The 11,971-nt window shown below is 35.7% G+C and overlaps 1 protein-coding gene across 1 annotated transcript; it reads right to left on the bottom strand.

The window, feature by feature from the left end:
- LOC107662169 (signal recognition particle subunit SRP72-like) lies at positions 1-11,971 on the bottom strand. The gene is made up of 18 exons (XM_016452084.1): positions 11,848-11,971; positions 11,228-11,348; positions 8,918-9,041; positions 8,656-8,799; positions 8,453-8,564; positions 7,549-7,580; positions 7,248-7,372; positions 6,048-6,105; positions 5,784-5,915; positions 5,565-5,693; positions 5,421-5,493; positions 5,277-5,341; positions 3,832-3,927; positions 3,570-3,751; positions 3,254-3,391; positions 2,337-2,374; positions 2,101-2,260; positions 1-744 (listed from the first exon to the last, which is right to left on the bottom strand). The coding sequence occupies exons 1-18, from the start codon at positions 11,945-11,947 to the stop codon at positions 567-569; spliced, it is 2,007 nt and encodes a 668-aa protein (XP_016307570.1). The 5' UTR covers positions 11,948-11,971; the 3' UTR covers positions 1-566.

Below are 11,971 nucleotides of genomic sequence, written 5' to 3'. Positions count from 1 at the left end.
TTGCTTTTTCCAGGAATCTCTTTATTAAGATTTAACACTGGAGATCTGTTTCTGAGGAGAGTTTGTTCACAATTATAATCAGGGTTGAGCGCTGGATTTCAAAAATAAATATCTCAGCTTTGCATAAACAGCCTCTATTGTGACACAAACTTGCTTTATTAAGCGTTCATGTACCAAGCAGGGACAAAAGATAAACAGAGAAATCATCCAGCTCCAGAACATATGGGGGGTGGGGCAAAAAAAGCAAATATTTAAAAATAAAATTAAAAAACAAAGGAGAAATGCCCCAGACTCTTTAACATAGATAGTAATGCATGTACACAGTGGATTGGATGGTTAAAAAAAATGCATTGACACCAGATTCCCAATTTATCCATACGACACTTTGACGTTCAAAAATCACATTCCTTTTCCTCATCCTTCAGAATCTAATGACTAAAACTTTTGCATTTCATCCTCCGGGCCACTGGAGCAGGTGGCGTCTTCATTAGTACAACTGTTTCTCAGAGTTTCAAAACCAAGCAAACCAAATGTTAGATGAAATCGTTTCGTCTCTCTCTCTCTATCTACCATCCTCCCTTCCCTCCTTTCTTCTTCTTCTGCGGAGCCTTCTTGCGAGTGGCTCCGGCTGCAGCAGGTTTCTGTTGTCGCGGGGGAACCGCGTTGCTCGTGGCGGTGGCGGTGCCTGTTCCTGAGCCGGGACGAGGGGAGGTGGGCGGACTGCTGGCGCTTTTACTGGCGTCACTGAAAAACAAACACCAAAAGTATTTCTGATGTTGCTTCTGGTTCATTTGTTAAAAAAAATCCTTCCTTAATTACAGGCCTAATAATAATTTCATTTTACACTGCAGGTTGAAATACTAATATTTCTGTCTTAAATTCTTCACTTTCAAATGTTCAAATCCTTTTTTGTGCAAAAATACTGGTGAAACGCTGTTAAGTTCTATCCAGTCATGTTGGAAATTGCGCAGATCTTTAAATAAAGTTAACCTAATGCACATTGTGCAAAATGCAACCCTTGTTTGGAAAACCCTGATTGTTATTTGTGATTATTATTGTCACAAACATCAAATTTACTGTACTGACGTGTTCAGATGGACTCATTAAAATAAGTAAATAATAAATAATAAAAATAAAAAATAAAGCAAGTGTATTGCATTGGTGCTGTATGCATTCAGCAGGGTTACAGTTCATCATTTTTGTTACTTGAAATAAACTAACTGAGATAAAGACTAACACTATTTTGCTATGTTCTTGTTACATGTGCTTTCTTTACTAACAGTAAATTATGCATAATTACACACAACTTGGTCTAAACCAAACCCAACAGTACGTTATTAATGTTACTCGGTATTTAAATGTATAATTACAAAAAAATAACTCCTAAATATTATTATTGTTGTGTTAACAAAAATAAAAAGAAACAAATATATTACTGTTGAGAATTACAATTTCTGTAAAGTAAATTTGATTATTTTCTGTGCAAAGTATATTAAATTCTTACTGTACTAACAGTAAATTATCCATAATTACATGTAACTTACCCTAAACCAAACCCTAGAGTAAGTACATGATAATTAATATTACTCAGTACTTAAATGTAAAATGACCCTTATTTCACCTAGTGGCTCATTTTAATTTAGTTGATGTACTAATGTACCAAAATAAAACAAATAAAAATTGTTGATAACTTTACAGATGTCTAAAAAAAAAAATTCCACTAAAAATGACAAAAACACATACTAAATCCACATAACTTAAAACAAAATGACTAAAACTTCAACTAATTAAATGTAAAATGACCCTTATTTCACCTAGTGGCTCATTTTAATTTAGTTGATGTACTAATGTACCAAAATAAAACAAATAAAAATTGTTGATAACTTTACAGATGTCTAAAAAAAAAAAATTCCACTAAAAATGACAAAAACACATACTAAATCCACATAATTTAAAACAAAATGACTAAAACTTCAACTAAAATTGAAATAAAAATGGTTTTAAAATATTTTGATTTCAAATATTAATGATAAAACAACACTGGCATGCAGTAGTATATGCTGCAGAAAAAGCAGTATGCAAGCAGTATGGTACACTTACAGCTCGGCAGACGCTCCAGATGTTGCTCCCTGTGTGCCGCGGCCGACCTGCTCCTTCCTCTTGCCCTTCTTCTTGCCGCGGTAGTACGACCGCTCTCGCATCGGCAGCCAGCGCTCCGGGTCGGGGGTTGATTTGGGGTCGTAGTTCTTGGGCAGTTTTCCTGAGCACAAAAATATGAACAACTTTGTATTCTTGCGAGTGCTAAGAAAATACTAGATGATCAGCAGCAGACATACCTTTCTTCTTTTTCTTCTTCTTTTTAACATCCTCTGGACTGAAATAAAAAAAGAACAATGTGTTAAATGAACAAGAGAGCAAAAGAACTGTAAATACAGGCTAGAAAGTGTTTTTCATGTAGACCAAACATTTTTGTCAGCCAAACCCTTTAAGACATAAAATATTAACTTAAAGCCCCTTTGAGATTTTAATTTATTATTTTAATAAATTAAATTAATTTAATATGTAACACATTAGGTTTTCTTGTGTTTGTTAATGATCAAGGTGTACAAATAAAACTCTAAATATTTTAGTAAGTGTTTTATTTTGATTTTATTAATTATAATTTGATATAATATATACATATAAAAATGTTATATATATATGTGTGTGTGTGTGTGTGTGTGTGTGTGTGTATGTGTGTGTATATATATATATATATATATATATATAAAAATATAAATATTTTAGTACATTTTATTTTGATAGTTTTTATTATTTTTTAAGTTTTATTTTCAGATTTTAACTGTAATTTTACAAATTAATATAGAAATGTACTAATTACAATTGTCCTGTAAAAATAATAATTTGATAATTATAGGCCTAATAATATATTTTTTTTACACTGCAGGGTAAAATACTAATATTTATGTCTTAAATTCTTCACTTTCAAATGTTCAAATCCTTTCTTATTCAGAAATACTGGATAAACGCTGTTAACTTCTATCCAGTCATGTTGGAAATTGTGTGAATCTTTAAATAAAGTTAATCTAACACACATTGTGTTCCCAAAATGCAACCCTTGTCTGGAAAACCCTGATTGTTATTTGTGATTATTATGGTCACAAACATCACCAAATTGACTGCACTGATGTGTTCAGATGGACTGGATTCTGTCTGAAATGTAAATTAGTTTAAAAATCAAGGTGTGTGTTACCCCGGTTCTTTAGGCTGGCTTTCGCCCACGACTTTGGCAGCTTTCTTCCTGATATACGTGGCTCCATGCGAGTTCTCCAGCTCATCAACGTCCACATTGAAGGACATGGTGTCCGGGGAAGGCAGATGCTTACTCAGTCTGAATAAAACCAAGCACTCAGGAAAACACAAGAATACAGTGCAAGAACATACAGCATTTGAGTCCTTTTCCAAAGCAAAGTACATTTACAGTCAGTAACCTGGAGGCAAGTAAAATGAAACCTTCCTGCTGAGATTTGAGTGATATTACTGTACAAAACCGCCATGTTTGAGGATACGCTTTGGCCTTGTCTTGATCCACGAGTGAGTATGCAGAGATGAGCTGGGCCAGCGTGTGGACGTCATTCGTGTTTTGTTTCCACAGCTGCTCCAGATCACTGGTGGCCTCTTTCTTACGGCCGTATTTCAGCTTGCAGTTGGCAGCCTCCCGCACCAGAGAGAGGTGGATGGCAGACCCCGGCTGAGAGCAGGTAGAGTCAAATATAATGATGCAGTTCTGAGCTAATAAAGTGTCGCTGAAGCTCCATCGCTCTCGTTTACCTGCTCTGACTGATAGTACTGGATCGCTTGAGTGAAGACGTCAATCGCACTGTCAATGTCCTCTTCATGTGTGTACATTGTGACCAGAGCAGAAAGCTATTCAAAAACACATATCAGGAAAACAAACAGGATAACATTTAAAAACATATAGAGCCAAAGGACTGCTAAAACATCAATAACATTTTTAAATCTTAGTTTTTTTTTTTAACAAATAAATATAGTAAAGTATGTGTGTTAACATTTGGCTCCTCTTAAGAAACAAAGTTTTAATGATGTCCTTCAACACTCAGATTTTGACTTTACTAAATAGTTTATATTTACTAAAACTATAATTATTATAACTTATATATTTTTAAATAATTGTATTAATTATAACCATCTATCTATCTATCTATATAATTTGTATGTATTTAACAAACTATATTTTTTATATATATTTAACAAATAACTAGTTATAAATACAGTCAAACCAAAAATTATTCAGACACCAGATATAATTTTTGCTATTTTTTTTTTTTTTACTAGTGGTTACAGGACACTATAGTTCATTTATGTAAGTGAGGATAGCACAATAAAATAAACTGTGACATATTATACCCAAAAATTCTTCATACAGTGGACTACTAGTAAAACTGATCAAAATTATTCAGACACTTTGACCTGACCATGTTTTGCTTAAATGTTTTTTTCTTTAATTGCTAATGTGCCCTTTTTACACCACAGACTGAGCATTGCTTGGTAATTGGTTGACCTAAATTGGTATTATCTAATTGTGTACTTAAATTTAACAGCTGACAGCTATTCAACCTAATTCATCACATACCCTTCTATCAAAGTTATCTGACATAATCAAGATGAATTTGTTCTGACAGAGTTTAACTCCGAGTTATTTGTTTGATGATCTGAAACATTAAAGTGTGACAAACATGCAAAAAAATAAGAAATCAGGAAGGGGGCCAACACTTTTTCACACCACTGTATGCGTGTAAGATATATACACACACAAAAGAAAAACAAGTAGATAGAATATAGAAAAATAGAAGTTAGTTTTTTTTTATAAAAAAAGAAGATAAATATATAAAATAGAATTAAAATAGAATCAAAAAGTGCTAGAGTTAGAGGGTCAAATAAAGATGGAACAAGTGTGTTTTTAGTCGTTTCTTGAAGATGGCTAAGGACTCAGCTGCTCGGAATATGATAATATGAATATATTGAATAATAATAATATGAATAATATTATAATAGACTAATAATAAAATATGTTATTTTATTTATATGAATAAATATATACAGTTTCAGCAAATATAATGCATCACCTTTAACAGATTCAACACTTGTGTAACTGTGTTAACTACAGATCTATTTAGATTCATCACAAATATCTTAACTCACTAACAGCCCTCGTAAGTCCCTTCAAACATAATCAAAAGCAAATGAAATCTCACCATTCCTGGTTTATACTTAATCTCCTCTATTGACTTCAGGATGTCACAAGCTTTGGTCACATGACCTGTTGGAGATGTACACATAAATTAGATTTCAAATATCCTTGTACGTTCAGTCTGCTCTCTGTGTGTTTGTATCCGTACCTTGTGTCAGGTAGAGCTGTGCCATGGTGAGTTTGATTCCAGAAGCGCTTTCGGGGTGCTGATCTGAAAACCGCTGCAGGAGAGACGGAAACGATTACTAACGCCACAGATAGCAGAAATGAAAGTGTCAGGAGGGCAAAGTACCTGTAAGAGCTCTATGGCTTTGTTGTGCTGTTTTTCTCGGCAGAGCTGGGCCACCTTGATCAGAACCGGTCTGGGGTGCCCTGGATTCTGGGTCTGCAGGCTTGCCAACATCTTATTGCACTGATCGGCCTAAGGTGCAACAATCGAGAAGTCAGAGGTCACATCGATCAGAAAAAATCATGGACAAAGCATACTGTACAAAACAAACTGGGTGATCACCTGGTTAGTGTACATAGCCAACAGGGCTTTGTTGATCTCAATGGCCTGCAGCTGTTTTGTGGCCAGTTTGTGCTCAACCCCTTCAGCACTGGTCAGTTTCACCTTCTTCTTGGAGTCAAACACGTTTTGGTCCTTGAAGAACACCGATAAAAACAGCGGTTACAAACAAGCTGAGGGTCTAATTTATCATTCAGCTGACATGATCTGCACTTCAGGCATCTGGAAGAAGAATACGAGAGAACGTTTTTGTTTTATATTATTTACCTTGTTAATGGTGATGATGTTATTGGCAGTCACAGCCAGCAGACCCACATCAGACGGCCTGGACGCAAAGACAAACACAAAAACTCACTGCGCGAGTCTAATGTGGCAACCTTAATATATCAATCAAAATGTTATTTCTAAAGAAATGTTCTTAAATCCAATGCAATTCAAAGCAGCAGAAATAAATGAATGATTAGCATAAAATGATAGTGATATAAATAAAAACTAGAATTACAAGATACTACTTAAAAGCCAGACTAAATACATTTTTTTAAAATATCAATATTTTCTGCACTTTTTAAGTCCTCTGAGATTTTTTTCCATCTTATCACCCAACCATGCATTTATTTACTGTATTATTAAATAAATAGTTCACTCAAAAATGAGAATTTACTGAAAATGTACTCACCCTCAGGTCATTCAAGATGTAGATGAGTTTGTTTCTTCATAGTAACACATTTTGAGAAATTTCATCACTTGCTCACCAATGGATCCTCCGCAGTGAATGGGTGCCGTCCGAATGAGTGTCCAAACAGCTGATAAAACATCACAATAATCCACATCACTCCAGTCTATCAATTAATGTCTTGTGAAGGGAAAAGCTGCTTGTTTCTAAGAAACAAATCCCTCATTAAGAAGCATTTAACTTCAAACTGTTATTTCCGGCTAAAAGTCCAAAGAATGGCAAAAAAAAGAAGCTTACTCCAGTGGACAAAGTGCATCCCCGTTGTCCTCGCACATCAAAATCCACACACATATCTGTTTAATACGGTTTTGGACTATTTTGGCTTGCAAGCGTTGCTTGATCTGTACATATGCCACTCCTGACTTTTTCCCTGGAGAAAGTAATAATATGGATAGAAAACTCTTTTAGCTGGAGGCAATGGTCTGAAGTTAAAAACGTCTTAATGATGGATTTGTTTCTTACAAACATGCAGCTTTTCGCTTAACAATATGTTAATTGATGGACTGGAGTTGTGTGGATTACTTGTGGATTATTGTGATGTTTTTATCAGCTGTTTGGACTCTCATTCCGACGGCACCCATTCACTGCAGAGGATCCATTGATGAGCAAGTGATGTAATGCTACATTTCTCCAAATCTGTTCTTATGGAGAAACAAACTAATCTACATCTTGGTGAGTACATTTTCATTAGGACACCTGTTGAGTATTTTAAATGTGCAGTCTGTAACACACACTTGAGTTTAATGACTTGATTGTAGAGTTGAAGGGCGTCTTCGGTTCTGCCCTGTAGCTGCATCACATAAGCCATCTGAGAGTGAATGATGGCCAGTTCAGCGTCAACATCCTCCTCCGTCACATCCTAAATTATTCACAATGAATGGCAACAAATTAATCAAATAATAGCACACAATTTGAGGTCTTCGTTGAAATCCCTATTAAGGTGGTGCATGTAATGCTTACGTTAGCAAAACCCAATAACGAAAGCATGTAAGTGTTGCAAGCACATCAGATCACAAATATAGATGAATTACTCACAGAATCCTCAGCCAAAGACTTCCTGCACAACTCTGGAAAAACAAAGAGAACAAATAAATAAAACAAAAACTGATTGACTCATTCATGTTTTTCTCAGCCAACTCACGTTATTCTTAAGAGCTGCAGAGACTCAAAGTGAAACCGTGTAGGTGGCTCGCAGAGCTAATTTTATAAAAGCTGGCACAGCGTTAGTGACCTATGACTAGTGTGTGATAGAACCACAGTATTACATACACTTGCATGAGAGATTTAATGCTAACTATTTCATTCATTAACAGAAACAAAACAAGGAAGCACTTTACCACCTACAGATTTTATGAGCCAAACCAAAAGCTGTAATTCACTATTTGAGGTTTTTCTGACAGTAAATAATCTGCCTGGTTTGGATTGCACAACATGATTTCCCAGCAGTTCAGCACACTCCCACAGGAGGTGAGAAGCAGTTAATTAAAAACACACTTCATAAGAAGACCTACCCCCATGGCCTCTGGATGTTGTAGAGAGATGGTCTTCATCAAGAAGGCATTTTGCCATTGCATATTTAAGCACGATTATTTTATAATATTGTGAAATATTATTACTATTTGAAATACCCATTTTCTATTTGAATATATTTTAAAATATAATTTATTTCTGTGATGCAAAGCTGAATTTTCAGCATCATCATTACTCCAGTCTTCAGTGTCACATCACACTTCATATCATTCAAATATACTCATCTGGAGTCCTGCACGTTTTCTTTCCAAAAAAAAAACCCAAACTTACATATTTGGAGTTTGTATATCAAGTCTTTATATGACTACAGATGCACATGAGCTGTGTTGACTATTAGCTTTCTCCAATCATACTAACCCATAGTTTGCAATCTCTGCTATAACTCTACAATAAAGGCATGACCTCTGACCTTCAGCCTTCTGCAGTTTCTGCATGCCCTGGCTGAGCTGCCCTTGACCAATCAGGAAGCAGGCAGCATTGTAGCACAGCTCATATGAGCTCTCCGGTAAACCCAGATCCTCCTGAATACAAACAAAACATGAAAGAAAGGTAAGATGTGACCACTTAAAGCAAATCAACACATTCCTGCAGATGAGCGTGTCTGTTTCTCACCGCCGACGTGCTCTCCCAGGTGCTCTGTGCCGCTAATACAGCCGACAGATTCGTCTTCCTCTCCTCTTCATAATCGTCCTGAGAGTTTCTGATCATGTCTTTATAAACGGCCAGACACTCGTCATACCGCTCCAGTCTGTACAACTACACACACAACTGCATCAACTCGTGCATTCGGACTTGAAAAGCAAACTGCTGAAATACTCATTAACCCAGAGTTGAAACTGACAGCAAACGCTGACACAAACTACACGACTCTCACCACTTGGCCATAGAGCTCCTTGAGTTTGTCTGTTTGCTCTGGGATTCCCTGGATAGTTTTCAAAGCGTGCTCCACCCTGTTCAGACGGTATTCGCAGTAGGCCTTCTCGAAACCGATCATGTCACTAGAGACACAAAATACAACGAACAAACTTTTATTACATTGAAAAAGGATGCAGAAAAGGACAGAAACCTCCACCAAATTCAGCACCTCTTAGAAGCATACAAATGTATATGGTATTGTATATACACTGTACTGTAAATTGAACAAATCCGATTTAAACACATATGAACCAGCCAAACGTCTTTTGTGTTTATTAGAATATAGAATAAAATAATGTGGAATAATAAATTCGTTTTTGTTTTTAATGTAACATTTTTTTAACCTTTAGACAAAACATTAAACTAGGGCTGCCCTCGACTAAGGATTTTTCTGGTCGACTAGTAGTCGTTCATTTTAAGCATTAGTCGACTAATTGCACGTTTATTAATAAACCATTTAGATCATTATAATGAGCCTTTAATTGCCTACATTGCCTAATAAGCGCTCAAGCACACACATAAAGCTTGCCACAGCGCACCACTGAAGTAATGATTATGAATGTGTCAGTGAATAACAGTAAGGAGACTGCATTAACATTTTAATAATTTGATGAACTAGTGCTTTCTTTGTTTTCTGTTTAAGACATGAACTCGGCGACACTGATTCGTCATCTCCACAGTATGCACCTTGTTTCATACGGATTACAGAATCTGAGAATATTTGTTTTCCATTTGAATTGGTTCATTTGAAAGTAGACATTCACTCTCTATAGATATATTTTTAATGTCTGTAAGGCAAAGATATACACGGAGTTTCGTGCTCAAGTTCACAGAGACCGAGACGGCAGAAAGCGCATCATTTTGCTTTCATTATTTTACAAAAGTGCGTTTTGTTGTTATTGTGAGTGCACACAAATAAATGTAGAGTCTTTACAGATTTGAAAGATGTGTTACTCTTATCTGTAGGACCAAAAATTACGGCGTATTTTAAGAGCAAGTGAGCGCACCGGCGCCTCCATCTGTCCTGCAGTGAACTCGCTACTGTTCAGCTTCCACACTCCACACAGACTCTTGAACAGCGCGCATTTTTCTAGGTTAACATTAGATTGAGCGGCCATGTAAAGTTGCTAATACTTACATATTTAAGATAAGCCATATTTGAGGTCAATGAATGATAGGCGAGCATTTGGATGTCCTGCCTGATGTACTGTATTACCATAGACCAGCCGTTAATGATCTGACCATCACGGACTGCGTGATTTCGCCTATGGATGTTTTTTCTTTTATGCGACTAAGCAACTAATCAAATTTTGGTCAACCAAGCCTCTTCTGGTCGACTAACGATTAGTCCACTCCAAACGACTATCTTTGTCCAAAAAAGTGTTTTTGTTGAGTATCATATGATACATCAGACTTTTAATGCTCATACAGCATGATATGGTGAGATTATGTAGGCTAGTTCATACTCAAGGATTTTATTCAGAGGCCCAATCTGAGCCAAAATATGCAATTTGGTACAGATTGATTCTGATATTTATATGGGCAAAACATAAAATGAAATTCTGATTGTAATGTAAATAAATGAGATCTTTACAACAGTATACCAGATACTTACATAAGACTATATAAATATCAGTCATCACTCTATATCTCCAATAATATGTAAGATTATATTTAAAAGCTTAGATTGATGATCAAAACATACAGTGCAATGCAATAAAATGATGATTCAGAGATGAACAAATAAACGTTCCTCAAAAGCCTGATGATCATATGTGAGACTCACTGATTTTTTCTAAAAAATTATTTACGGACAATCAAGTAAACCCAAGTTGCTTCCAGTAAGTGTCCATCTTGAAATATTACTAACAATATAAAAGTTATTCTTACATTTACTTTATGAAAATCAGTAAATATTTCACAGCAAAAAGACACATGAAGCACAAGCTTAAGGTGGATGGTTGTGCAATTATACTAAAAGGCCTTTTACTTGCTAAAAAAATATAAACTTTCTATTTGATAACAGAAGGCAGCTTAACTGGCTTCATTTTTCAGCAAAGAGCATGTCGATCATTTAGGGGCCTTAGAAATGTATACAACCAGCCCTGATTAGTATGTGATGTGATTAAGATTATTGCACACAAAACTGAAGAATAAAGATAACAGTATGTTAAAAGGTGCCTGGATAGAACGCTATTTCTAGTGACTTGTTTTTCAAAAGGGTCCCTCTCTACATGTTTCAGAGTTGCAGTCTGGGTGACCATCTCACCTGGTCAGTGATTTAGTGTGAGTGTTCATGACATTCAGGGCCTCTTTAAAACCTCCATTCTGGATCAGACAGACGATTTTACAATGCAGGGCTGTCACATCGTCCTTATTTTCATGAAGAACTGCGAACAGTAAGAAAGAAAAAGAAATAGTAAATATAATATCAACAAGATATATCATTGTGAAACCTCAAATACTGATTTTTACATTGATATCAATGTAATGACTGCACAGAATAAAAGAATATTATAGAATAAAGTAAACATTTAAAAACTAGTACTTGTATATCTTTAAAGTTAAATATAAAATTAAGTAATTTGAAAGCACGTTTACATTTATTCCAACCCCTTAGGACACGTAATCACTAAGCACAGACCCCTCAAACCTCCAGAAAGTCTTGAAGACTGCCAACACACCCTTTAAGAGCTTCTCAAGAGTTGTATTATTAAAGTAAACATCCCATTTGTCTTAATAAAATATGAAATTTGTGTAGAAAACTGACATTAGCGAATCTACTGCACTGCAGGTTGGATACATGCTACGAGAGACATGGAGCTAAACAGTGTTTTTATCCACAGTGAGAGAAATCTGGACAAAAATATGATTATGTTTTTATTTTACTTTTGTTGACAGCTTTCAGGGCTCTAGTAAAGTCGCCGTTCTGTCCGCAGCGGTTGATTTCGGTCCAGAGAGCAGAAACGGGCCCCGATCCGCTCGCCATCTTCAGCCATATGAGCGGAACCAG

This window comes from Sinocyclocheilus anshuiensis, unplaced genomic scaffold (assembly GCF_001515605.1).
Source record: "Sinocyclocheilus anshuiensis isolate Anshui unplaced genomic scaffold, SAMN03320099.WGS_v1.1 scaffold1120, whole genome shotgun sequence".
Taxonomy (NCBI): domain Eukaryota; kingdom Metazoa; phylum Chordata; class Actinopteri; order Cypriniformes; family Cyprinidae; genus Sinocyclocheilus; species Sinocyclocheilus anshuiensis.
The sequence above is the reverse complement of the archived record's forward strand: the minus strand, read 5'-3'. Positions and strand labels throughout refer to the sequence as shown.